This window comes from Trichosurus vulpecula, chromosome 1, assembly GCF_011100635.1.
Source record: "Trichosurus vulpecula isolate mTriVul1 chromosome 1, mTriVul1.pri, whole genome shotgun sequence".
Lineage (NCBI taxonomy): Eukaryota > Metazoa > Chordata > Mammalia > Diprotodontia > Phalangeridae > Trichosurus > Trichosurus vulpecula.
Window position 1 is genome coordinate 541,051,305 of NC_050573.1, and position 27,908 is coordinate 541,079,212.

The 27,908-nt window shown below is 37.0% G+C and overlaps 1 protein-coding gene across 2 annotated transcripts in view; it reads right to left on the reverse strand.

The window, feature by feature from the left end:
- Window positions 1-1,176: 1,176 nt before the first annotated feature.
- METTL9 (methyltransferase like 9) overlaps window positions 1,177-27,908 on the reverse strand; it is a 68,203-nt gene continuing 41,471 nt past the window's right edge. Inside the window, exons 4-5 of one of the 2 annotated variants that reach the window (XM_036741547.1) lie at window positions 25,187-25,371; window positions 1,177-1,891 (exon numbers count right to left, since the gene is read on the reverse strand). In XM_036741547.1, the coding sequence (XP_036597442.1) occupies window positions 1,686-1,891; window positions 25,187-25,371 (391 nt within the window). In that variant the 3' untranslated portion in view covers window positions 1,177-1,685. The remainder of the gene's footprint in view (window positions 1,892-25,186; window positions 25,372-27,908) is intronic. The other variant, XM_036741548.1, reaches the window with a different exon arrangement.

The following is a 27,908-nucleotide window of genomic DNA, read 5'->3' on the forward strand; positions in this document are numbered from 1 at the left end:
GTTTGAGTTTGAGTCTGAGTTCATCTTCACTGCCTGTTCATGTTCCCAGCCAACTACTTGACCCTTGAGCTTTTTGTCAGGATATGACTTCTTGTAGAGAGTACTTTGTCCCAAGCTTTAGGGTCCAAGCACTGCTGTTTTCAGAGCTACTTCTACTCCACCATCTCCCCAGGCTCTGTCACAGCAGTGCTCCTCCTCCCCCAAGAACCGCCAACCAGGACTGCAATTCAGATCCAAGCAGGGCACAGCAAGAGAATCTGCCTTTGTTCCCACAAAGTGCTCCTTGCATTTCTGCTCTGATCTGCTGCTAGATTCCTCCCAGCGTGTGAGCCAGGGACTTGGGAAGCTGCTGACGCTGGCCCTCTGGAGGCAGCCCCAGGCGCTTCCTGCTGTTGCTACCGCCACCGCTGCATGACCTTCTTCACCCCTAGAGCTGGCAGCCAGACTGCTCTGAACTCCATCCTGCAGTTTCCCCCTAACCTGCTCTTTGGTGTCTGTGGGTTGAGAAGTCTGGTAACACAGCTCACTGTTTCATGGCCCCAAGGCCTGTTCTGGCTGGCTGACTCCAGGTCTGGTCCGTCCTGGCACAGCCCACGCTGGGCTGCCCTCCGCTCTCAGCACCATGCGATAGACTCTTCTCGGTGACCATCCAGGCTCTCCTGGGCTGGAGATCTGTTTCCCTCTGGTATTTCATGGGTTCCGCAGCTCTAGAATTTGCTCAGAGCCATTTTTTACAGGTGTTTGGAGGGATTTGGCAGGGGAGCTTAAGCAAGTCCCTGCTTTCCTTCCGCCATCTTGGCTCAGCCACCTTCATCTTCTCATTCTTTGCCAGAATGGTGAGCTTGATACAGAGCTCAAGGATACAGGAATGAACTTAGAGCCTTGGCTTTTACTGCACTGGAGTGGAGTAGTGGAGTTTTCTTCCTTTCTTTTTTTTAAACAGTTGCACTACATCAACATTTCAGTCTGATCCCACCCTTCTAATAAGCTCAAGAGCCAAAGGGAATAAATACCCTGTTGTCATGGGAGAAGGTAGGTATCAAATCCATGAAAGGTTTCCCACCAAGACATGATCAGTCTGACCTATGACTGACTCAAAGCAAATGAAGATGCCATTAACAAATGGTGTCCTAGATTCTGACTAAGCTTCAATTAAACTCAAACATAACACCAAGGTCATCTCAAAAAAAGGTTTATTAGCATGATTAAAAACATTTTTCAAAGAATGACAGAGAGAAAGTAACTTCTTAACATGGAAGATTATCAGTTGCAACACTATAAACAATGTTTGGAACTGAATAGACAGCTTTATTGCCAGTCTTCACTTGATTGAGAACAATCCATACACTGGTTGTATGAAATTGTGACTATTGCTTTGTCTGAATATGAGTCCCTATGGCAGTTAAGTGTAAAAAATATCCATCATCATGGTTGGATTGTGGACTACACTGTTGGAGTTAAGAACTGGTAAAAATTATTCTCAAATGAAGAGTCTTTAAAAAAAAAACACGACTGTCCTTTAAACATACTACAAAGAAATACATTAGTATTTTGGCCTTAAAATTCTTACATGATATTTAGAATGGCAATCCCCAAACTCCCTCCCTTTACATCATCATCAAATCAAACACCTCTTCCAGAGGCTGCTTCTTGGGTTTGACTCTGGAGACTTTTTTATTTCATGTTTACACTGGCTTGAGAACGAAGACAGCATCATCTAATACATAGTAGTCATTATACATGTCACCTTCACATAAGTACGGGAGCCTGGTAAAAGCTTCAATAACAAAACCGGCTTTTCTGAAAACTTCAGGCAGACTGTTCACTTGTTCTTCCCAGTTCTGTCCTTTTATTTCCAAAATTTCAGAGGGCTTCTCCCATTTGCCTCCTACTGAAACAGAATAGAAATAAAAAGTTAAATTCTTGACTAAACCTCATTTTTTTTAACAGCAGCATTTCTTTCAGATTCTGGGTTCTGAGGATCTTAGCACTGGAGCTTGAAAGTCCAAACCCTCATTTGACAGATGAGCACAGTCTGGACTTGTGAAGGACTTGCCTGAAGCTACTTATGAGTAAAGAGCCAGGCTGAGGTCTAAATCAGATCTACCCCTTTCTGATGCTCCACTTATTACTAGATTATTGTTATACTGGCCCACTGCCTCTTAACTGCCTTTCATTCCAAAATCTGTCTCTGAACCGTCCTCTGTCTCTGTCTCTTTCACATACAAGCTGTTCTTTACGATTTGCCAGTGTGTTGTATGATAGTGAACTGAGCAACATGAACTTCATTACCAAATCTGCAAATATGAATGACGAGATAAAATGTACAAGTTAGTTTCCCGCTTTCCCACTACATACAGTAAACTTGTAGAACTCATGACTCCTAGGATTTATCAGGGTGAAAATAGAATTGACTTGGAAAGGGTTTAAAAATCCACTAATTATTATTATTTAAGGAAAGCTAAGGTATATTTCTAACTTTTGAGGACAGTATCCTGGAAGACAACTATCATTACTAAAACATCCCTTGATGCTCCTATAAGAAAACAATACTGGATTGGATCATGAGTATAGCCCAGTACAGCAATTCTTTTACACACATAGTGTCATGTCTCTCCAAATATATTGTAAGCCAAGGATCATAGATTTTAAGCTGGAAGTTGACATTAGAAGTCACCTAGTTTAACTCCATGAAAAATGACTATGCACAGTCTTCTATATTCCACTACTACCCGACCATGTGTGCTGAGGACCATCTCCAGTCATCCTGATCAATATCTTGCCACCGGACCCAGATGGAGAAAGTGAGGCCAGTAACTTTTCACAGCCCTCTCTTACTTAAATCAAATTCAGTTGCATGTCATGGCATCACCTCCCTGATGTCATGGTCCTCTTTGAGAACGAAGGACAAACAACAACCATATCTATCACAGGGCTGAATATATCTGAGTCTTCTGATTGAATATTTGATTATCTTATTTAATTAAAACTAAGTCAAAATCCCTTAGTAAAAGATACGTGACATCATGAAAAAGTATCATTTAATAACTGGGAATAAGCTATACACTAAAATTTCTATTCGGAAGGATGAAATTCTGTGGCTGCAAAAAAAAGTTGATGCAATTTTTAAGTTTCCTGATTACAGTTCCTAGTTATAGTTCCTCTCCCTAGCTCCTCCTTAAAAAAAAAAAAAAAAGTTCAGATCCATTTTCAAACATATGTACAACAAGATGGCAACTCCAAACAGAATTATCACCAGTATCACTCTGGAATTTAACCTGATTCTATTCTACATTGGTAAGTTTCTTTTTTTTCTTACTTTAATTGAACTATTGTCTCTTTCTTTCAATATATTTAGGTTTTAAGCTCCTATAAGTTAATTTTAAAATGTATAACATAATGGAAATTGTCTAAAGTATAGCAATTTTTACTAGAAAGATAAAGTTAAAAAATGGCTTAGAGTGAGTTTTCTATTTATACTTAAAATTCCTTTCCCTCAATTTTAAATAGAAATATTTTAAAAAGATTTAATATGTAGTAGTAACCACAATTTAGCCACTAATCAAGCTTTTGTTTTGTTTTATACACAGCAAGTATTCAGTAAATATGTTAAAGATGTGCTCCTAAGAATTGTGTATATAAAGTGAAATTTGGGAAGTCAAGTACTTTAAATTCAAAAGGAGGGTTGTGGTAAAAATCATTCCCTAATCCACTTTATAAATTCAGATTTTATATGTCAACTTTCCTACAATGTAAATCAATGCAGAAAAACCATTTCTGATAGCTGAAATAAATCAAAGATCTACTCACAAAAAGGAACAAAAACTACTTTTGAAAATTAGTTTTTTCTCAATCTTATTTGTGAAAGTAGGTCTCCCCCCTCTTCTTTATGAGCAGAGTGGGGATGTTCCAGCTGTTAGAAATGGCTTTTCTGCATTGATTTACATTGTAGAAAAGATAACATATAAAATCTAAATTTATAAAATAGATTATATTTACATCAGGGAATAATTTTAAGTCACATTTTTTTAAAAATAGGAAAGAAATATTTGCTGCAAAATTTCACTTTGGATACTAGTGTCCTTTAAAAAATTTAACATTTAACAATTAAAATGCTAATTTAAATGAAAAAAGAAACATTATACTCGTATATGACTTTTTAGAGAACTTTCATGTGAGCAGATTATGATGTAACAGTTTATCCAAACTTCCCTTTTGGTTAATGTATTGCTTAACATGTTTAACAATGTGATAATGGGAAACCACTGACATTCATTTTCTTCTTTCTCCCACGTTTCTCTTTCAGTAAAAGAGAACAGTCCCCTTAGATTGTAGAGCTGTAAAGTGTTTAATTTGTACCATCTGCTATTCTATTGAGGAAAAAGAGAGATATGAAAAAGAGAGGAAAGAGGAGAGGGAGAGAGAGAGAACTGAGGGAGAATGTATGCTAGATTCTAATCTCAGACTTGTTACCAGTTTACTGTGTGACTGGTGAAGTTTAAACTGGAGTCAGTTTCTTCAACTATAAAATGGAGATCTCTACTTCAGAGCTCTGGTGGCATTAAAGTGATTTGTAAAGCACTATGTAAATATGAGCTATGAGAAATGACACAGGTTAAAAATGTTTTGACTATGTTTGGAAGAATTAAGAAGAAAAAGGAGTCATTATAAATAGGATACAGATCACAGGGCTCTCATGATACCAGAAGAAAATCTGAAATATCATTAAGATGGGGGAGGGGCAGCAATACCAATCTAAATTTTTTCATCTCTTTCTTTTCAACAGGTGCTATCCGAACATGTATTGTTAATATAAAACAGCCTTCCTTTCTAGAAGTTGACTATACTTTTAAAACAATTACTATACAATGTGATTTCTCTGCTATCAGCTGCCCTAAATTTTCACCTCAAGTTCTATGGTTTCGCCAAAATGCTCACTACCAACCTGAACACTTGTGTCCAGATCAATGCCTAGGTGATGGAGGCAAATTTACAATAACTACATCACTGACGCAAAATCAAACTTCTCTCACTCTAAATACAGTAGCTTTAAATGACAGTGCAATTTACTTCTGTGGAATAGCATTTTCACAATCCACTGAACCAAGGTCTAAGCAAACTGGGACAGGAACAACGCTGGTGGTGAGAGGTAGGTCATTTATTACTTTACTTCAAAAATACCAGAATGCTCCACTCTGTTTAACATCTAAAAATTAATAGAAATAATTTAGACTTGCTGTTAATAACTAACAACACATGCGCTAAATAGAACGCTAGCCATCTCTGAACTACTGTCCGTTCACTGTCTCTTTCCTTTCTCCCTCTCCCTACCACCCCCATCTAAGAATTAAATATCACATATTTACTTAGTAGGTGTTTACAAATTTTACTAGTTAAAATTGACCAAACTCTTCTACCATCATGTCAAATTACTGTGACTATTATTTGTCAAAATAAAGGTAGTGAGATGTCACTGGAAAGGGTGTAGGACTTGGGAGTCAGGAGTCTATGTTCAAATCCTGCTTCAGGTGTTTTTTAACTGTGTGATCATACACCAAGTCATTGAACCTCTCAGGGGTTCAGTCTTCTCATCCATAAAAGGAGGGTAATTCTTACTATTTGTACTACCAACCTTATGAAGTTGTGCTGGAAACATTTGGCAAACTTTTAAGCACCATATAAATGGTAGTTACATAAAAATAACAAAATACTTTAATACTTTCTGAACCTGTGATTCTGTCTATGTGGGTGCTGCCTCCACTGATGTGGATAGTAATCCTAATATAACTCAGAAGATAACTTCCGAGGGTTGCTAGGGCAGAAAAATTCATTACCCTAAAACCAAAGCAGCAACAACCTCCCCAACTCAGGCTGGACTTTAGACAAAAGACATAAAGTCCGCTATCTGACTGGCACTAGAAGCCTTTCCAGCTTGGTCAGACCTACTAGTTGAGGCTGAGAATCCAGGTCTCCTCCAGACCACAACGGAAATAGGAAGGATATCTTAGCTTTAGCAATCCTGGCTTAGGCTAGAAAATGCTGACTACTTCCCCACTTCATTCTTGCCAATCTGGATTCTGAAAATAAAATCCCAAACATCAATTCTCTGGCTCACTCCTACAACCTCAAGTAGTCTATTGGGAGGCCTTCTTTGTAAGGACAAGAGGAAGATTCTATGTTCTGAGGAAAGAAACTGGGGCAACTACTTCTCTATTTTCCTTGATCCCTCTTCTTGAATAGATAATAGTGTTGAAAACACCAAGTGATAGTCAAAATTATTTCCACCCATTTAAAAAACCACAAGCACATAAAAATATTTCATAACTGTAAAGCAGAAATTAAATTATTTGTGGTTTACTAATGGGATATTGATATATTAGCATTTTTAATGAGCTCATTTCAATCCAGGAAAGAGGTTTCCTTTGTTTGGCCTCTGTGCTCTGAAGGAGCACGAAAATAGGGAGATTCCTTCCCCACTTCCTGTGATCACTCCTCCCATAAAGAATTTCTAGGAAGACCCTTTTCCTTTTCATTTGATGTATATTATTGTGGTTTTACTAAAGTATTGGGAGATGACCCAAATTCTCGATTGCAATCCACAAAAATAGAAGAAATACACCCTGAAAGGGCATGAAAATATCTCTGGCTCCTCATCAATAGAGTGGCAGGTCCTACAAATACAGAAAGGCTTCAGGGACAGGCCCAGTGTTGGACTGTATATCTGTCATTTGAGAATCAGTCTAGATAAGGTCAAAGAAGTAAATCATTAGGGTGGCCACAGGCTGATGAATATTTTTCACCACAGCAGTACATGAATTCTACCAAGAGGCAGGTAAGCAGCACAGTGAAATTTACATGATAACTTTATTATAGTTATACATTATTTAAATCACACATATGTTTCAACAATCTGGTTACTAGCAGCTTCTGTGGGGGTATAAGATTCACCCACAGCCAGCACCCACAAAGCTGCCAACAGCACAGGTTCTTTCGATCTGCTTAATTAAGGAAAGCAAGGTGAAGAAGGGGTTGACAAGCTTACTTTTAATTCAAATATCATTCAGTTAGTTCAGGGGAAAAAACCAGCACCTTGAACTTCAAAACAAAATGCAAACAAATTTCAAACATCAACAGACTTTGTCTGATTCAATCCCAACATATAGTTACCAGAGTTCAACAAAGTCTCAACATCCGGCTTTACAAGCTGGAGGGCTCCTTAGCTACAGCTGCCTGGAGTCTCCTCATCAACACCATCTCCAGAGCCCCACACAAATGGCTCTGTCCTCCCTTCTTATAGGGACATAAGACATCATCAAACATCATCTGAATCACCAGAGCTCAGGCTCTGGTGATTGGTTCTTGAGTTGGCCCCTCCCCTTAGGACCCTGGGAGGTTCATATCCACATGGATTACGTTAACATCTAATGGGGTTTGGGCCTGGGGCTTAGCACCTAGTAAAGCTCACTGAGATAAACTGAGTCACTCAAAGAAAACAAAGGCCATTCAGGTTACAACATAAGAGATAATAAAAGTAAAATCAACTTGGAAGTTTGTGTGCCTCACTATCCATCATGTACAAACTTTCTTTTAATACCTGCTCAAGAGGAGAATAAGCTTTTAAAGAGACAAGGGCATTAAACCACAGGTAGACAAAAGGACTTCTTGCAGAACAAAAAGGGGGAGGGGACTTTCCACCTCTGTTGCTTTACCTAGCTAGGCATGTAATTTGTGAGTTCCTCAAAAACCTTAAATTCAGATTTCTTTCTTAATGACTTCTATCATTGATTTAGCCCACTTGCTTTGCCGATTAAGGACCCTTTTTTCTTGGAAGGGGGGAAATACATAGTATGTGAAACAGGCTATACTATTGCTTTCAGAACTTCATAATTAAGAGTAACTAGTACATTTTGTGAAGTCCCAGTCTTCTGGGCCATGTCCAGAAAGAGTCTAAAAACTCCTACTCATTGCTTTTATCCTCTGTTGCAGACTCCTATCATTCAGTGGTATATACTGAACAGCTACATTGTAGCATAATGTTCACTACAAGAAAAGAACTATGTAGATTATCTCATTTAAAAAAGGAATTATTTTTGGAGAACAGAAATGAAGATTTGAAATCTTCAGTACTACAGAAACAATATCCACATTTGACATGTCAATACTTTCATTTAACAAAGTTATTTTGATTCTATTAATAGAATTTTAGTGACATAAATATTTCAACTCTACCAAGTCACAGGAGAGGTGTAATCTGCATAGGTAGAGGAAGTATGGGACAAAATCGCAAATTCTTGAAATATTATTTAAAACACACATATGACAAGGGTAAAACCAAGGTAGAAGATTGAATGCCTCTGTGAGCATCGTGGAAAGAGCCTTGGACTTTGGTCCAGTTCCAGATTTGCCACTTACTAATACTGGTGACTATGGAAAAGTCACATTAAGCTGTCTGAGTCTGTTTCCTTGACTACAAAATGGGATAATAATAGTTGTTTGGACCACGTACCTCTCAGGGTTGTAGTGAAGAATGAGCTTTGTAAAAAGTACAAAGTCTTACAAATGCTATTTTTATGTTACTTATGAACAACAAATCAAATTAGTTTTAAATACCCCTTTGTAAATTATCCTGAAATGATAATTTTGTCCTATATTATTCTTTGCATAACACTAATTTTTTAAAAATTATCATAACAAATGATTACTTTAAATTTTGGAAATTCTGAATTTTTCAGGCAAATTTAATTTCAGGTCAAACAGCTTGAAGAAATGATAAACTATCTTTCTATGTTTTGGTGTCCACTGAGGCAAAAGACCTGGAATAACTCTTTTACGAAAATGTTCAAGCATAGTAAATTCAGTTTCCCTGTATTTAACATTCCCTGCATGCAACTTAAGTTATATTTTGGGGGGGGATGGCGGGGCCAAGATAGTGGAGTGAAAACAGGGACTCGGCTTGAGCTCTCCCCCAAATCCCTCCAAAAACCTGTGGAAAAAAAGACTCTAAACAAATTCTACAGCTACAGAACCCATGAAATGAGAGAGTGAAACAAGTCTCCTGGCCAAGATGACCTGGATGGTCACTGGAAAGCATCTATCACAGTGTGATGGCAGTGGAGTGCAGCCCAGCATGTGCCACAACAGGACAGACCAGGCTGGAGAAGACCTGGTGGAGCAGGCCTCAGGGCCCTGAATCACTGAGCTGTGACAGTTTCTAGACCAATGCCAAAGACAACATAGAAGGTCAGTGGGGAAACTGTTGGACTAGGGTGAAAGAAGGGTGCAGTCTGGCTCCAGCCTTGGGGCGGCAGAGGTGGCTGCAGAGGCTGCAGAAGCAGCAGCAGTAGTGGCTGCTTCTGGAGCTCCAGGACCACAGCTGTTGGGGGAACTCAAGTGGTTGATCAGAGCGGGAATGCAGGGATCTCTTTACTGGTGCTGAGGCAGGATTCTCTTGCTTTGCCCTGCTTGGATCTGGGTTGCAGTCCTGGTTGGTGGTCCTTGGGGGAGGAGGAGTGCTGGTGTGGCAGAGCTTGTAGTGGCTGTGGAGAGGGAGTCCTCTCGGTAGTTACATGGAAGAAAGGAGTGCTTGAGATCACTCACAGAGCAGAGCACAGGCCAGGAGAGGAGTAAACATCTCTCATTGGATCATACCACTTCAGAAGAACTGAAAATTTACAGGTGCCTAGAAATAGCTCTGAAAACAGCAATGCAAAAAAACCTGAAGCTTGCAACAGAGCACTTTCCACTCTGGAAGCAGTCACACCCTGACAACAAGCTCAAAAGTCAAGTAATTGGCTAGGAAAATGAGCAAGCAGCATAAAAGGACTCAGACTATTGTATCTTATTTTGGTGACAAGGATCAAAACATACAGCCAGAAGTCAACAAAGTCAAAGATCCTACATCAAAAGCCTCCAAGAAAAATATGAATTGGTCTCAGGCCATAAAAGAGCTCAAAAAGGATTTGGAAAATCAAGTAAGAGAAGCAGAGGAAAAATTGGGGACAGAAATGAGAGTGATGCAAGCAAAATGAGTGAACAGCTTGCTAAAGAAGACCCAAAAAATTACAGAAGAAAATAACACTAACCCAATAGACTAACCCAAATGGCAAAAGAGGTCCAAAAAGTCAATGAGGAGAAGAATGCCTTAAAAGGCAGAATTAGCCAAATGGAAAAGGAGGTCCAAAAGACCACTGAAAAAAATGCCTTAAAAATTAGATTGGAGCAAGTGGAAGCTAGTGACTTTATTAGAAATCAAGAAATTATAAAACAGAACCAAAAGAATGACAAAATGGAAGACAATGTGAAATATCTCATTGCAAAAATCACTGACCTGGAAAATAGATCCAGGAGAGATAATTTAAGAATTATTGGACTACCTGAAAGCATAATCAAAAAAAGAGCCTAGACATAATCTTTCAAGAAATTATCAAGGAGAACTGCCCTGATATTGTAGAGCTAGAGGGTAAAATAGAAATTGAAAGAATCCACCAATTGCCTCTTGAAAAAGATCCCACAAGGAAAACTCCTAGGAATATTGTCACCAAATTCCAGAGTTCCCAGGTCAAGGAGAAAATATCGTGAGCAGCAAGAAAGAAACAATTTGAGTACTGTGGAAACACTATCAGCATAACACAAGATCTAGCAGCTTCTACACTAAGGGATCGAAGGGCTTGGAATATGATATTGTGGAGGTCAAGGGAGGTAGGATTAAAACCAAGAATCACCTACCCCAGAAAAACTGGGTATAATATTTTAAGGCAAAAAAATGGGACTTTCAAACATTCTTGATGAAAAGACCAGAGCTGAATAAAAAATTTGACTTACAAATGCAAGAATCAAGAAAAGCATGAAGTAAACAGGAAAGAGAAATCACAAAGGACTTACTAAAGTTGAACTGTTATGTTTACATTCCTACATGGAAAGATGATGTGTGTAATTCATGAGACCTTTCTCAGTATTAGGGTACTTGTGGAAAGGAATGTTGAAAACTAAAATAAATTCTAAAAAAGAAAAAGTTATACTTGGCTTATAGTTTTATAAAAAAAAATTTTCAACAGTAATTATGGCTGTTTTTGTTTTTTTAATTAATGAAGGGAATAAGCTTCTCAGCCATGAAGTAGAAAATCTCCTGATAGTCCTCTTATCTCTGCTATCTTTCTATATTGCTGCTCCAAGTGTGATCTTCATAGTCATCTTCAAAGTAAGTCAAACTTTCTTGTTTTCTTTTAAATTTTAATGTTAAATTATAGTAATAGTAAATATTATTAACTGGAATATATTTATAAGGCTCTTTTTTTCATCTCAGAAGACCTCCTAATTACCTATATTTAATCTATTCTTACAACAATTTCATAAGCTCAAGGTCTTAACTGAAGTACACAGACATATATCAGTGTCCTAGTAAAAGTCTATTAACAGAGACCGTGCAGATGAAAAAATTAGAAGCTAATACGAAACACTTAAGTAAGCCCAAAGTACTTGGGATGGCGTATCTCTTGTGTGTATTCATTACACTTTTTATTGGAATAAATCTTACCATTAATGTCAACCTGACCTGCTCAATTTATTTTATTAATGATTTTAAAATATTTACATGTACATTTCAGAAAATGGTGTGAACATTATCTTTTTTTGTTTTATTAACTAAATATTATGTTGAATATTATGGAAAAACTTGGATCTTATATGAGAGCAATGATTCTTAATGTTTTTGTGTCAGGGATATCTCTGGCAGTCTGGTAAAGTCTGTAGACCCCTTCTCAACAAAATGTTTTTAAATGCATAAAATAAATAAGATTACAAAGGAAACCAATTATATTGAAATACAGATATAAATTTTTTTTTAAAGTTCATAGTCCCCTGGTTAAGAAGTTCTGCACTAGGGCAAAAGGTAATTCTCATAATTCTTTAGAATATATAAAAATATTTTTATACTTTCCTTTCTTAGCAGTTAAAATTGAAAACACCAAAGAAAACAGGAAACGATGAAACACCACAGCAGGTACAGAATATACATTAATGCTTATACAACATTTTAAAAAGTAAGGCTATTTATAAAGAATGAGTTCAAATCCAATATATTTTAAAATCTGTATTTAGACACCTACCCCCTAAAAAATGCACTGTGATATAATGCAAATATTTAGACTTGATGAAAAAAATCATTCTTGCCACTAGAAAAAAAAGATTAGACAACTCAGTAGTCACTCTTTTATTCACAAAATGTCATTTAATTTTACATTACTCGGCCATAACGTTCATGTTCAAAGTTAAGTTCTTGGGGAGGGGGGAAGCATTGGTAATACAGAGAGTAACTACCCTTCTCTGTCCTAATTTAAGCTACAAAAGAGAGAATAACTTTCTCACCCTTCTTTATAGAAGAGGAGTGTTCGACATATTTTTCATGAAATAGCACAAGAACTATATCATAAGAGATATGTGGACACAGAACAAGGAGTAAGTATGTGCTGTCACAAATATGCAATGTCTTATTTTATGAAAACTAACACGAAAGCTTGTAGTAAATAGCTATGTTTTCTTAAGAAAAGCCTAAAATGGGAGTCTCAAAGAAATGAATTAATTTTCACATGTACTATGTAATATAGTATGGAATAATAAATGTTACAGACAAATATAACCTTTTATGGGACCATTGGATTATGGGCAACCTTTTCAATAGACAGACATTTTGTACATCAGATTGCAAACTCCAAAAGGGTCTGGGATTATGTCATATTCCCAACATCACCCTGAAAAGTGCATTGCATAGAATGCTCAATAAATATTCTGTGAATCAATGAAAAATAATTACTTATTTCTGAATGCATTATGTGGAAAGGTCTGGTAATGGCCACCACCTCAAATAACCTAGGATTCATTTTCATGTAAGTCCCATATGAGCTAGCATGCTAAGACTATCCTCATACGGAAGGGCTAAATAGAAAGAATTTTTTTTTTTAAAAAATAACCCTTTGGGTTAATAATTATAAAGAGTATTCTTTTAAAATTTGTACCCTCATAGAGGAAATAATTTTGCTTCAATAGACCCCCCAAATTAGAAAACAAAAATTCAGATGTTGAAAGATCTCTTCATTCATAAACCAAAGGGTGTATGTCAGAACAAGGCTTATCATGTTGAACTTTTGATGGATGTTGCTTTTAAGCTTTTAATAATAAACTCTTAATGCACCAAAACTCAAGAGATAAAGTGAATTCAAGGAATGCAAAAGCAAGGAGCACGTGCTTGCTACAATGAACTAACTTCTTTCACTGGGTAAAGAAATGAACTGTTAGGGCCAGAAGGAAAGGATTAGCAAGTCAAAGATAAGCATATATGTAAAATGAGAAACAAAAAAATTCCTAGAAAAAAGATAGTGTTAGATTCACATAAGAAAGGATTTGGATAGGTAGATCTAACTGGGAAATTAGGTGTTCTTCAACCAAGGAGAAAGAAAGTCAAACTATTTTTAAAAAAGAAATCAGACAATTTACAAATGTGGATTTACAGCTATGTAAGTACCAAATCCATATAAATTCTAACGATTCTTAGAATGCTACAAAAGCAGGCCTTTCAAACAAGGTGCAACTTTAAAACTGATAGAGCAGATATTCAGAGTAAATCTTTCTGTTTGAATAGAATGCAATATTATGAATTAGGCACTTTGTAACTTTAAAACACCAGCAATGATATTTTACTTTAAATGACAACTCGCCTCTTCACCTACACATCTGTGACCCCGTTCTTTTCGGGATCAAGACAGACCTTGTCTGTCTCATCACAAAATGCTATGTTAAGATGCAGTAGAAAAACACCATAGTTTTAAAACAGCAAAGATTGTTGTACTATTAATGTCAATTAATACTTGAATTTATTCTTCTATATATTTATATAACTATCAAGTAACTTAGAGTAGCAGAAATTAAGATATGTCAATGCTCAAAGGTAAAACAAGTACAAACCATAATTTGTAAAAATGTGCTTTCATAGTCTTGTCTTACTAAAGACTATATTTTTAAGGAAGGGATAGGATACAATCAGAAATAAGGATTTCTTATGTTCTAGTCTGACAAGGACACCTGAACAAATTAAGAATGTTTCTGCTTCCATGTCTCATTCTATTAAATGGAAAAACCAAACACTTTCCCTTTTGTACCTTCTCTGGTGCTGTTGGAAAGATTGTTTGTCATTTCCCAATATCAGCAATATTTAAACACTGCTTAACAACAGCAAGTGATTATATCAACTTTAAAAGTACCTTATTTTTCTTTAGGAGAGAGATGACTACATCTATGAAAACCGAAGAGGATAGTCCAACTTTGAAAGATCATAGAGAAGGGAGGAATTTGTGACCAAACAAGCAATAGAGAGAATTACAAGGTATAACATGGATAATTCTGATTATGTTAAATTAAAAAGATTTTGCACAAACAAGACTAGAAGGAAAGAAGAAAGCTGGGAAACAATTTTTACAGCAAGTATCTCTGATCGAGGCCTCATTTCTCAAATAGAGAACTGAGTCAAAGTGATAAGAATACAAGACATTGCTCAATTGATAAATGGTTAAAGGATATAAACAGGCAATTTTCAGATAAAGAAATCAAAGCTATCTATAGTCTTATGGGAAAATGCTCTAAATCACTATTGATTGGAGAAACTCAAATTAAATAATTCTGAGGTATTGTATCACACCTATCAGATTGGCTAATACAAGAGGAAAGGCAAATGATGAATGTTGGAGAGGATGCGGTAAAATTGGAACACTAATGCACTGTTGGTAGAGTTGTGAACTGATCCAACCCTTCTAGAGAGCAATTTGGAAATATAACCAAAGGGTAAGCAAACTGCATACTCTTTCATCCAGCAATACCACTATAAGATTTATATTCCAAAGAGATTATAAAAAAGGGAAACAGATCATGTACAAAAACATTTATAGCAGCTCTTTTTGTGGTGGCAAAGAATTGGAAATTTAGAGGATGCTCATCAATGGGGGAATGGCTAAACCAATTGTGGTATATAAATGTAATGGAATACTATTGTGCTATAAGAAATGACAAATGGGCAAATTTCAGAAATACCTGGAAAGAAAGTGAAATGAGCAGATCCAAGAGAACACTGAACACCACATCAGCAACATTGTGCAATGATCAACTATGATTGACTTAGCTCTTCTGAGCAATACAATGATCCAAGACAAACCGAAAGACTTATGATGGAAAATGCTATTCACATCCAGAGAAAGAACTGATAGCATCTAAATGCAGATTGAAGCATACTATACACGCTTTATTTTTTTCCATGGGTTTTTCCTTTTGTTCTATTTTTTCTTTCACAACATGACTAATACGGAAATGTTTTTCATGATTGCAACTTATATAACCTATATCAAATTGCCTACTGTCTTAGGGAGGGGGGAGGAAAGGGAGAAAATATAGAACTCAAAATTTTATATAAAAATGAATTTTAAAAATTGTCTTTACATGTAACTGGAAAAAATAAAATACTATTTAAAAGAGAAAAAAGAAAGACCATAGAGAACTCTCTCGCCTCTTAAAGTACAATTTTTTCAATGAAGCCACCAAAAACTTTACTCCAGAAGCTATGATTGCAGTAAGCAACCTACATTGTTCAGAGATTTTATAAATATTTTACATACCAAACTACAAAATACCAACTTTTTATTGAAATAAGCATTTGGATAAAGAAGAAAAAAAACTAATTGTTAAGAATTAGTGAGAAGTAAGCTAAAAAGACTGGAAAAAAACAAATATTTTCTGCCATGAATTTGTTCATAGAAAATTCTAAGTGATTGATTTTTAAAAAGAAGTCTATTTACCAATTATATTTCCTGTATTCCATGCATTCTACATAAGTACGTTTCAAGAAAATAAAATGCTAAGTGAAACAATATAACACAGAGTCAAGTTAGTTTTGCCAGATTGCACAAATAGGCAATTGACGGAACAATAAATATTACAGTAGGATTTTATATTTTTATGGAGGGGGTCTGGTTTCAAAATATTAACTTTATTACTGCCAAAAGGATACAGTCAGGGGGCATCTTCCACCAGGTATGCTTGTATTTATTTTATATAGCATATGGGACTTCTAAGGAGGCACAGAGAGGAGAACCAGTCTCTGAGTCAGGAAGACTCAAGTTCAAAAACCAACTTTGATACATACATACTAGCTTGACTTTGAATAAGGCATTTGACCTCTCTGTGCCTCAGAGAACTTTACAAGATTGTAAGTTGCAAGAAAGTTGCTAATTTGTATTCCCCACACCAATGAAATCACAGGCTCAAATGTCCTTCCCACAGCCTTCCCCCTAATAATTCTAAGGAGGCCAGAACTGAAATCATCTCTCTATCTAGATATACTAGGCACATCACTAGTGACTTTACTGCAAGTATTTTGGTGGTTTTACCTCTATTGAGGCAAAAAGATACAAGGCCTTAAGCACTAGGATTTGAATTAATGAAATACAGCTTACAATTCACACATATATTTAGTATACCCTACACATCGCTTTTGAAGCTAAACTATTTTCCATAATACATCAATGGGGTGATAGTGTCGTGTTGATTCATCTACCAAGCCACCACACCACTTCCATCAACTTTGTGACAGAGTAGATGACCTGATTCCTAAAGGCTCCTTTCAGAACCAAAAAACCTGCGACTGAGCTCCTTCAACTCTAGGTGTCACCACTGTATCACATCATAGCAGAAAGGGTCCAGGCCTGGGCCTTCTTACATTTGTAGTTTTCAAAATCTGGAAAGGTGTGCAAGGCAAGAAAAACATTTATTGTATTCATTAGCATTTCAGTAATGAACAGTGAGGTTCTTCTTTCAAAAGTTGTTTCAGTTTATAAACATCTTTTAGAAACAAAAGCTTTGCAAAAATTGAGCACTCATTATTTAAAATGGATAACTAAAAGTTTACTATGCATTTCTTTGCATCAATGTCTTGAATTAAACAAAAGTTAAATAAGACATAACATAGCATAAGCTCACAGACTCCTTATACTCAACAAGCAACACCCTGTGAGTCCATAATAAAGAGCTTGTTTTCCATCGGTAGGACAGATTGCCCTCTTGTACAATTCTACTTCCTTTAGAAGGGTGAGGGTAGGAAGCATGAGGAAGTGAGATCCATGTTTAGATTTGTGCTCACAAGCCTGTGAGCAAAAAAGGAAGCCAAGTTCATTTATTTTAATGTATACCTTTCTAGAAGTAATTTATTAAATCTTCTGTCTTAATTCACAGGGGTTATTTGAAATTATTGCTCTTGAGTCATGCTGACTAAAAGACAAAATACCTACAGTAAAATGGCCCCTGATTAGGGACTTACTAAAGTTGAACTGTTTTGTTTACATTCCTACATGGAAAGATGATGTGTATGATTCATGAGACCTCAGTATTAGAGTAGCTGAAGGGAATATGTATATATATATGTGTGTGTTTATGCATATATATGTATATGTAAGTGTGTGTATATACATATATGTGTGTGTGTATATATATATATATATATATATATATATATATAGAGAGAGAGAGAGAGAGAGAGAGAGAGAGAGAGAGAAAGAGAGAGAGAGAGAGAGAGAGAGAGAGAGCAGGCACAGGGTGAGTTGAAGATGAAGGGAAGATATCTAAAAGAAATAAAATCAAATTAAGGGATGAGAGAGTAATATATTGAGAGACGGAGATAGGGAGAGATAGAATGGGGTAAATTATCTTGCATAAAAGTGGCAAGAAAAAGCAGTTCTGTAGGAAGAGAAGAGAAGGCAGGTGAGGGGGGAATGAGTGAATCTTGCTCTCATCAGATTTGACCTGAGGAGGGAATACCATACATACTCAATTGGGTATCTTACCCCACAGGAAAGAAGGAGGAAGAAGATAAAAAGGGGGGGATGACAGAAGGGAGGGCAGATGGGGGTGGAGGTAATCAAAAACAAACCCTTTCGAAAAAGGACAGGATCAAGGGAGAAAATTCAATAAAGGGGAATAGGTTAGGAAGGAGCAAAATATAGTTAATCTTTCACAACATGAGTATTGTGGAAGGGTTTTACATAATGATATGCATGTGACCTATGTTGAATTGCTTGACTTCTTAGGGAGGGTGGGTAGGAAGGGAGGAGGGGAGAGAATTTGGAACTCAAAGTTTTAAAAACAGATGTTCAAACACACACAAAAAAAGTTTTTGCATGCAACTAGAAAATAAGATACACAGGCAATGGGGTGTAGAAATTCACCTTGCCCTACAAGAAAGGAAGGGAAAAGGGGATGGGAGGGCAGTGGGGTGACAGAAGGGAGGGCTGACTGGGGAACAGGGCAACCAGAATATACACCATCATCTTGGAGTGGGAGGGAGGGTAGAAATGGGGAGAAAATTTGTAATTCAACTGGTTAAAATCAGTGATGAAAACTAAATATATTAAATAAAATTTTTTTTTAAAAAATGGCCCCTGATTTAGAATATGAAAATTCCCAACTAACAAAGTGATTGTGTTCTTAATTGGCAAGTTTTAGAAGTTTTTTCCCTAGCAGAAACAAATACTGCTTTCTACGGGTACAGATGGTCCTAATTTGTCTCTCTGCTTTTAGTCTCTTCCCTCTCTCCAACCCATCCTTCACACTACTGCCAAAGTGATTTTCCTTAAGCACAGGTCTAATCATGCCACATTCCTACTTAGAAACTTCTGTGGCTCCATACTGTCTTAAGATCTTTGAAGCCCTTCACAGTCTGGTCCTAAGCTACCTTCCTAGACTCCTACATTATTCCCTCTTCTGAACTCTTCAGCACAGTCAAGCAGGCTTTTGCTGTTCCTCACTAGAGAGGCTCCATTTCCTGTCTCCTATCACCTTCACTCTATCTCTTGCCTGGAATGCATTCCCTGCTTGAAGTGTGTAAGTACTGTAGAACCCAGTCACCATACATAATGTTTCTATTCAGTTTCTGACTTGAGATGCCAGAGACCTGAAGTCCTGGTAAAGTAAGTGAAAACTCCCCTTTCCTTTACCCTCTGGGGACTGCCCCCTCTCCCCCCACTTCCCCTGCCTCCAAAGTGCCTGTGATGGGATTTAGCAAGATCTATGTGTAGGGTAAGAAACCACCTTTCCCAACTTGCTTTCCCCTCCCATACTGCCTGCTCCTGATGAGAAGCTAGAGAAGTGAGGAAAGGAGAAGGGAAGAAGCCATAACAATGAGTTCCTGCAACCATGGCAGAATCCACTTTACCCTCTCCTTCTGCTACACTAGCTATGGGGCAATGAGGATATGGGGGGTGGTGCGGGTGCCACAGAGACAGGACTTTGGGGAGCAAGGGATCCTAGGAAGCCAGTGGCAGTTAAGAGCAAAGGGAAAGGAGTACTCATTGCCATTCGTGTGTAAAGGTCAAGCTGGAAATTGCCTGTGAATGTTTTTCTATTTCTCGAACTCCTAGTGTAGGATTGAAAGTTTGTCCTGATGAATCCATTTTGAAATTAATTCACTTGGAATTTATATATCCAGGAACCTTTTCATTGGAGAAACCGTGCAATTGTCCACATGTGAATTTGGCTACTTTATCAACTAGAACCCATGACACAAAATAGAAATAACACTGGAAATGAGTAAGCAGGAGAAACATATGGGACAGAGAATGTCCTAGTTGCTCTAATATGTAGAGCACTTAATAGCATTCAAATATTCAAAATGTCAAGGCTTTCTCATGAAACATGAGAGAAAATGTGTTATCAATCAACATGCATTTATTAAGTGCCTACTGTGTGCCATGCATTGTGCCAGATGAGGATACGAAAACAAAAATCAAATACCCTCAAGGAACTTGTATATAATATAAAGAAAAGAGCACTGACCCGGAAGTAAGGACCCCTGGGTTTCAGTCAGCTCTTTCCACTGACTTCGAGCAAGTTATTTCTTCTCTGCTTCCTGATCTTCTAAATGACTAACTGACCTCTAAGGACCCTTATGCCTCTAAAATTGTGATCCTAATTACTAATTTTTACCATTAGATGAGAACTTTTCTAACCTGCACTAAAAAAAAAAAAACTGATGAAAAATGAACAGATTTTGAACCATGAAGTTCAAATACTGAATGAATGGGACTGAAACTCGATCTTTCTGATGTTGCTGTTTCAAACATATTTAAAGACACTGACAAGTAATTCAGAAAGAACTGGCAAATAAATATGATCGAGACAGCAAAGGAAAGCAAAGTGATTACGAAAATTACAGAAAGTGTTGATCCCATTAGACTAATTTGATGCTCATATTTTTTTCATTTCACCTATTTTTCTTAGTAAAATAATTATTTAGAGAAAATATAACTAAGAAACTCAAAACAAAAGATGTTCTTGTTAGGTTTAGTAACAGTCAAGATAAACTATTTGATCCAACAACCCAGTATTACAAGGCTGGATTTTAAACTTCAAACTTCAATGTTTTCAGCGACTTAATTCAGTCCATAAGCATGTATTAAGCACCTACTATGTGCCAGGCACTATGCTAAGTGCTGGGGATACAAAAAAAAAAAAGGTAAAAGATAGTCCCTGCTCTCAAGAAGCTCAAAGCCTAATGGAAGAGACAATAAGCAAACAAATATTTATAAACAAGCTATATACAGGATAAAAAGGAAAAATTTTCAAGGGGAAGGCAGTAGTATTCAGAGGGGATGGGAAAGGATTCCTGTATATAACTGCCTAATTTCACAGGGCATGATGACCTAATTTTAATATAAAAAACAACCCATCATCTCTCATCTATAACTGCTTTTTGTTAAAATAAACTGAATTGAACCAACAATCCAAAATTATTCTTCCTCACTCAGATATCCAAAAAAGCAGTCTAGGGTTCATGCATATACATCACTTTACACCTCAATGGCCTCTGAAAGTTTCACACAGAAATCAGGAGGATCAAATCAGTAATTGAGGGAAAGGAAGTGACAATAAAAAGAGGGCAACAGAGTAGTTTGCAAGATTTATGAGTCCTCAGAGGTCAACCACCCCAACAAAGGGTCTAATTCCAGGTTTGCAACATATCATATACCAGATTGCTTATATTCAACAAGCAACACCCTGTGAGTACAGAATAAAGAGCCTGATTTCCATTGATAGGATAGATTGCCTTCTTGTCCAATTCTACTTCCTCTAGAAGCTTTAAGCATGAGGAAGTGAGATCCATGTTTAGATTTATGTATTATTTTCTCTTTTCTTCCACCCACTAGTATGCCAAGTTGGTTGATTGGTTGATTGCTGTCCTTCATTCTCAAAGAGGACCAAAATGACATCACTATGCTAGAGTCAAGTTACAGTGTCCAACTGTGGCTGTTCAGACCAATACAAGCTTGGAATGCTCTACCACAGGTTGGGCACAAATAATCCATATGAACATTTGGGGTGGATTCTCTAAATTTGCCCACCTCGCCTTTCTTTTGAGTTACTTCAATTCTGCTTTGCTCTCAGAGCACACTCCCTTCTCTGATGTGGGCACTCCATGCTGAGCAGTCCTGTGCCAGTGTCTCCCATGTCACACAATTCGAAAGTTCTTAAGTGAGACCTTGAGAGTGTCCTTGGTATCGCTTCTTCTGACCACCATGTGAACACTTGTGTGTTAGTAACCAAAAATGGGCTCCTTAGCACTTAGTTCAACAAGTGCCCTTGAATAGTTTGGCTTTTGTTCCCTTTGAGTAATTCATTGAGCCTTACTAGGTGCTAAGCCCCAGGCCCAAACCCCTATTAGGTGTAAAACCTTAGTGGGTGTGGATTGGCAACTAAGGTGGGGCCCAAGGTGGGGCTAACTCCAGGGAGGGGGTTTAAGTCTAAGTCCGCCTCTTTGTGACGATTCTAGGTCACGTGGGTGAGTCACATGTGTGACTCACCCCTGATGCTGAAAAAGATACAAAAACCAGGGGTTGGCTGTCTGTTCTTTGGAGCTCTTTGCCGCAGCAGTGGTGGCGGGTGACTCTGGACCAGCCCTTGTTCTGAGCTCCCGGGCTGAACCTAGATGTTGGTAACTATGAATTGTATTGGGTCTGTCTGTTGATATTTGTAATTTGTTTGCATTTGGTTCTGAAGTTCAGGGTGCTGGATTTTTCCCCTGAACTAAGTGAATGCTGTCTGTATGCTAGATTAAAGTAAACTTGTCAACCCCTTTAACCTTGCTTTCCTTATTAAAGTAGATCAAAAGAACCTGTGCTTTCCCAGTGTGCCGGCAGCTTTCTGGGTGCTGGCTGCGGGTGGATCTTACACCCCCACAAAAGCTGCTAGCCGGATTGTGAAAACACTTGCCCTGTGTGAGTTCTCCATAAAATAAGTCTTTTTGGCAAGTGTATGTTTTGCATTCGAACAACATGGCCAGCCCACTGGAGTTGCATTCTCTGAAGCAGTTTGAATGCTTGGCAATTCAGTTTGAGAAAGGACCTCAGTGTCTGGTACCTTATCCTGCTAGGTGATCTTCAGAATCTTCCTAAGACAATTCAAATGAAAGCGATTTAGTTCCCTGGCATGTCACTGGTAGACTGTGCAGGTTTCACAGGCACACGACGACATCAGCACAACAGCTCTGTAGAGTGATGGTTTGGCAGGCAATCTAATACTTCTCTCCTATACTTTCCTTCAGAGCCTCCAAAACATGGAGCTAGCTCTGGCAATGTGTAGGACAATCTCATTATCAATGTGTACATCCCTGGAAAGTATACTACCAAGGTAGGTGAACTTATCTCCACAGCTTTCAAAACTTCTCTATTTGCTGTAAGTGATGGTTCCATGTATGTTTGGTGTGGTGGTGGCTGATGGAGGACCTGCTTTCTTAATTTTTTAGCACAAGCAGCAGAGAATCCATACCCACTTTGTTGCACCTCAGCTTCAGAAGCTGCATTGAGTGCACGATCATCTGCAACAGAAAATCCCACACCAACACTCCCGCCACTTTGGTCTTAGCTTGTTACCATCTCAAGTTGAAGAATTTGCCATCAGTGCGGTAGCTGACCTTGATGCCATCATCCTTACTGAAAGCATTTGACGACATGGCTGAAAACATCATGCTAAAAATTATAGGAGCAAGCACACAGCCTTGTTTGGTGTCTGGATGACTGGGAAAGCGTGAGAATGTTGTCCATTATCCAGAATCTGGGCAAGCACGCTGGCATGAAATTGGCATATAATGCTCATGAACTTCTCCAAGCAACCAAATTTTGCCATAATTTTCCTCAAGCCCTCATGACTGACAGTATCAAAGGCCTTGGTCAGATCTACAAACATTGTGTACAGATCCCATCCTACTCCTGGCATTTTTCCTGGAGTTGTCAGACAGCAAACACTACATCAACCGTTCCTTGGCCCTTTCTGAAGCCACACTGGCTCTCAGGTAGATGACCATCTTCCAGGTGAAGGATCAGCCTATTAAAGATCTGGAATTAAAGTTCTATCATGTGACTACTCAATGGGACACAGGAAAGCAAGACCCCTAGGAGCACAACTAGTGAGTACAAATACAAAGAAAAGGAACTGTAGTCTAACTATATCAACTATTAAAATTAAAATAAGAACAAATAAGTGCACTCTCACAAAGAATACATGCTAGACTACATTCCCCGGTGGTATGTTAAATGCCAATGTCACCCAGACTTTCAACAGTTTCTTCTACTATTCCATCACTAACAAGAATGTGAAAACAGAGGGCAAGATAAGATGTAGATTTGGTGGCTCATTCCTTATACCTAGTCCCCTATCCTGCTACTACCAAAGATTTCCCTATTTCCCTCTCAAACACAGGAAAGTTTGAAAGCATTTCATAAATGTTATCAACCATGAAAACTGGAGGGACCAAGACTAGAACATGAAAATCCAAATAGGTCAGTCAGGGAAGAGGTAAAGTAATAAAAAGTCACATGCAATTCAAAGTCTGCAACGAGGCACTGTTGTTGGTCTTAAGGCCACACATTTTCTCTAGTTATAACATTATTATGACACTGGGAAATACTATTAGAGTTGGAGAAAATGTTTATAAGTTGGTAAAGGTTTTGAACCCAAGGCTGACCAAGGCAGTATATTAAGGAAATGACTATTAAAACACTTCATTTAGAATCATTACTTCCTTCAGCAGGCACTAAAATGCAAATGACATATAGCTGGAAATTTGAATGGGGAGTAATCAAATTGCAGCCAGAGGTCACATTCATCATGGTGTGATATCAAATCAAACTACTCTTTTTGATACAAACTTTATCCTGAAAGCAGAAATATTAATGCTTTGGAAGAATATGCTTACGTAATGAAAACAATGTTATAGGAATAAACGATACATGTCACAACACTAATGGCCTTCACAGAGAAAAATAAGATAAAGAAATTAATCTTTTAGAGTCTATGCCAAGAAATATATATCACAAAACAACAAATAGATCAATCACTAAGGGTATAGGAATCACTTACAACTGACAATTTAAAGTTTAATATAAATGCCTTATTCTGTATCTCAAAAATCCTCTAGGTAACTCTAGGCCCCTAAAAACTAAGGAGCTTATTTGTACACACTAACATTTGCAGTCACCCCAGGTGGCACAGGTTTCCCACAATTGGAAGTATTTAGGCAAAAGCTGGATGTCCACCTGTTAAGAGAAACTATAGCAGAGACTCATGAATTGGGAAATCAATTGAACTACATGACCTCTAACATGATCTGAACATCAGATAGAAAATATCTGTATAAAATATAATTCTAAGATTAAGTGTGGCCACTGCATTGGTCCACTCACAGATCGCAGTAAAATCCATAATAAAATAAATACTAACCAAGTTTATGTTGGACAAAGCTTTTATGATAACCCATGGGTCGATACAAAATATTTTAACTCACTGGCTACTCACCTCCCTCTCCTCTTTGCAGAGGTAGGGAAATCAGTGTGGAATATTAGCTATACTATCAGACATAGTTAATAATATAGCATGGTTAGCTAGTGATGCCCAACCCTTCCTTTCTTTTTTAAGCTTTCCTTCAAGGAATAATTGAAGGGATATACTGGGAAATCAAGGTAATATAAAAACAAAAATACCAATAGAAATAAAATTACGAACAAATGACTGGCCACTCAACCAATACAATGCTCAATACTGACTGAAAGTAGGACACCAAGAGTTAAAATCTCAAGATTTCTCAGCACTTCAGTCAGAACATGCTTACCATTTTCCACATATGGATGAAAAGGCAGAACCAATGCAAGGATGACCCTGCCCCTAGTTGGCTCCAATACACTTCTAATATCTTTTAATAAAGTCAGTGGCTGATCACAACGATCAAGCAGATTCAAGCAGCTGATAACATCATACTGGAATCCTGTGTTCTGCCATTCATTTATGCCAAGCACTCTGAGAAAAAAGCAGAAATAATAAACTTAACATGAACTCATTAATTAAATATTTTAAATAGCTAAAATCCCATTTTAATATAAACTTATTTTGTCTTTTAAAAAAAAGCAGGTCCAAAACATGTAAGACCTTTGTTTATAACTACTATTTACAGTAATAAGATCAATAAGCCAAGGGTAAAAGGGAGTACAGTGTTTCCTCTGCTATAGAATTTTATTGATTTCTAGCAACAGAAGAAATTAAGGCCTATATCATGATATGCAAAGTAACTAAGCCTAAAGCATAGATGTCTATGGCTTATAATCATTATATGTGTAATAAACATAAGACTAGAACATCACAAAATGGTTATGAAACTAGCGCATAACACAATTCTGAACTTCGCTTACATATTGTACTTAAAGCAATGAGACCGGTTTATAAAAACATTTATTAGGATTAAATAATAAAGGGGCAGCTAGGTGGTGCAGTGAGTAGAGCACTGGCCCTGGAGTCAGGAGGAACTGAGTTCAAATCCAGCCTTAGACACTTGACAGACTTACTAGCTGTGTGACCTGGGCAAGTCACTTAACCCCAAATGCCCTGCCAAAAACAAAAACAAACAAACAAAAAAAAAAGAATTAAATAATAAAAGACACCATGTATTCATGTGTCCTATTTCCAAGGCCCTCTCCATACTAAAGAAAGACAATATAGATGTGAGACTATGATTTCCATTTATAGCTCACAACCCATAAAGCAAATCTTTGATCCCTGGGTAGAGAGATACTGTTTCATATACATTTAAAAGTCATCATAGAGAAAGACAAAGGGTAGAGCATCTTATGACTGTTGAGTGAAGGGTAGGTCAATATACTCTCATACTTCAATAAAGTTAAATGCATTTCCAAAGTTTGATAACACAATTCTAATGACAAAAGAGATTTTTGTAACAATGGTTCTTAGTTACTAATATCATTTGGGTTATTCCATAAGATTACTTATTCTTGTTTCATTGTGATTGTGACAATAGTACATGAGACACATCATGAATGAAACAGCTAAGGAGAGACACACGAAAAAGCATTTGCAGTTAATAAGTCTTTCAGATATTAAACAGATACCAGACTTCTTATAAGTATCTTTAACCACTGACATTTTATAGTATTTTCAGGAAGGGAAAAAAGAATGAAAAAAAATTAAATCATTAATTCATATCTTATTTTCCATCTAGATTTTGAAAATGCATTTAAAAAATTTTAAATACATAGAGGAACGTAGAAGCTAAGTTTAGAAGAGAACACGGATAACCAGGGCAGGGCTAGGGTTATCATATAAAATTTTAAATAACCTTTAAAAAATGAAACTACCTCATACCTATCAGATTGGCAATTATGACAGAAAAGGAAAATGATAAATGTTGGAGAGGATGTGTGAAAATTGGGACACTGATGCACTGTTGGTGGAATTGTGAACTGATCAACCATTATGGAGAACAATTTGGAACTATGCCCACAGGGCAACTGAACTGTGCATACCCTTTGATCCAGCTAGGTATGTATCTGAAAAAGATCATAAAAAAGGGAAAAGGACCTCCATGTGCAAAAATGTTTATGGGAGCCCTTTTCATAGTGGTGAAATATTGGAAATTGAGGGTATGCCCATCAATTGGGGAATGGCTGAATAACCTGTGGCTATATGAATATACTGGAATACTATTGTGCAATAAGAAATGATGAACAGGAAGATTTCAGAAAAACCTAGAAAGATTTGCATGAACTGATGCAAAGTGAAATGAGCAGAACCAGGAAAACATTGTAAACAGTATCAGCAACACTGTGTCATGATCAATTATGAATGACTCAGCTCTTTTGGGTAATACAATGATCGAAGACAAGTAAAAAGGACTCATGAAGGAAAATGCTATCCACATCCAGAAAAAGAACTAATTGACCCTAAGAGCAAATTGAAGCATACTTTTTTTTCACTTTATTCTTTTTTGTGCTTTTTTTCCTTTTGATATGTTTCTTCTTTCACAACTGTGACTAACATGGAAACGTTTTACATAATAGCAAATCTATAACCTATATCAAGTTGCCTACCATTTTAGCAAGAGGGGAGGAAGAAAAATTTGTAACTCAAAATCTTGTGAAAATGAGACCTAAAAATTATCTTTATATATAATTGGGAGGGGGAGGGAATAAAATAGTATTAAGAAAAAAAAAGCTTCATATAGTATATATTCCCAATTTCACTTGCAGCACTATTTTTTCCATTCATTTTTATATGGAAAAAAGTTCATGTTTTTCAAGTTCATAGTAATAAAAAGGTCATTTTAGGTTAAAAAATCATTTGTTTAGTCTTTCAAACATGTATTAAGTTATTTTACTTCCAAAGTCTTAAGTTTCCTCATCTGTAAAATTAGGGGATCGAACTTAAATGACCACTGAAGTCCCTTTTAGCAATAACATTCCATAATCATACAAAATAAAAAATCCAATTTCCGAGGATAATACTGATTATGGAGTTGTGCTGAGATTTCAGTTTCAAATTTCCAT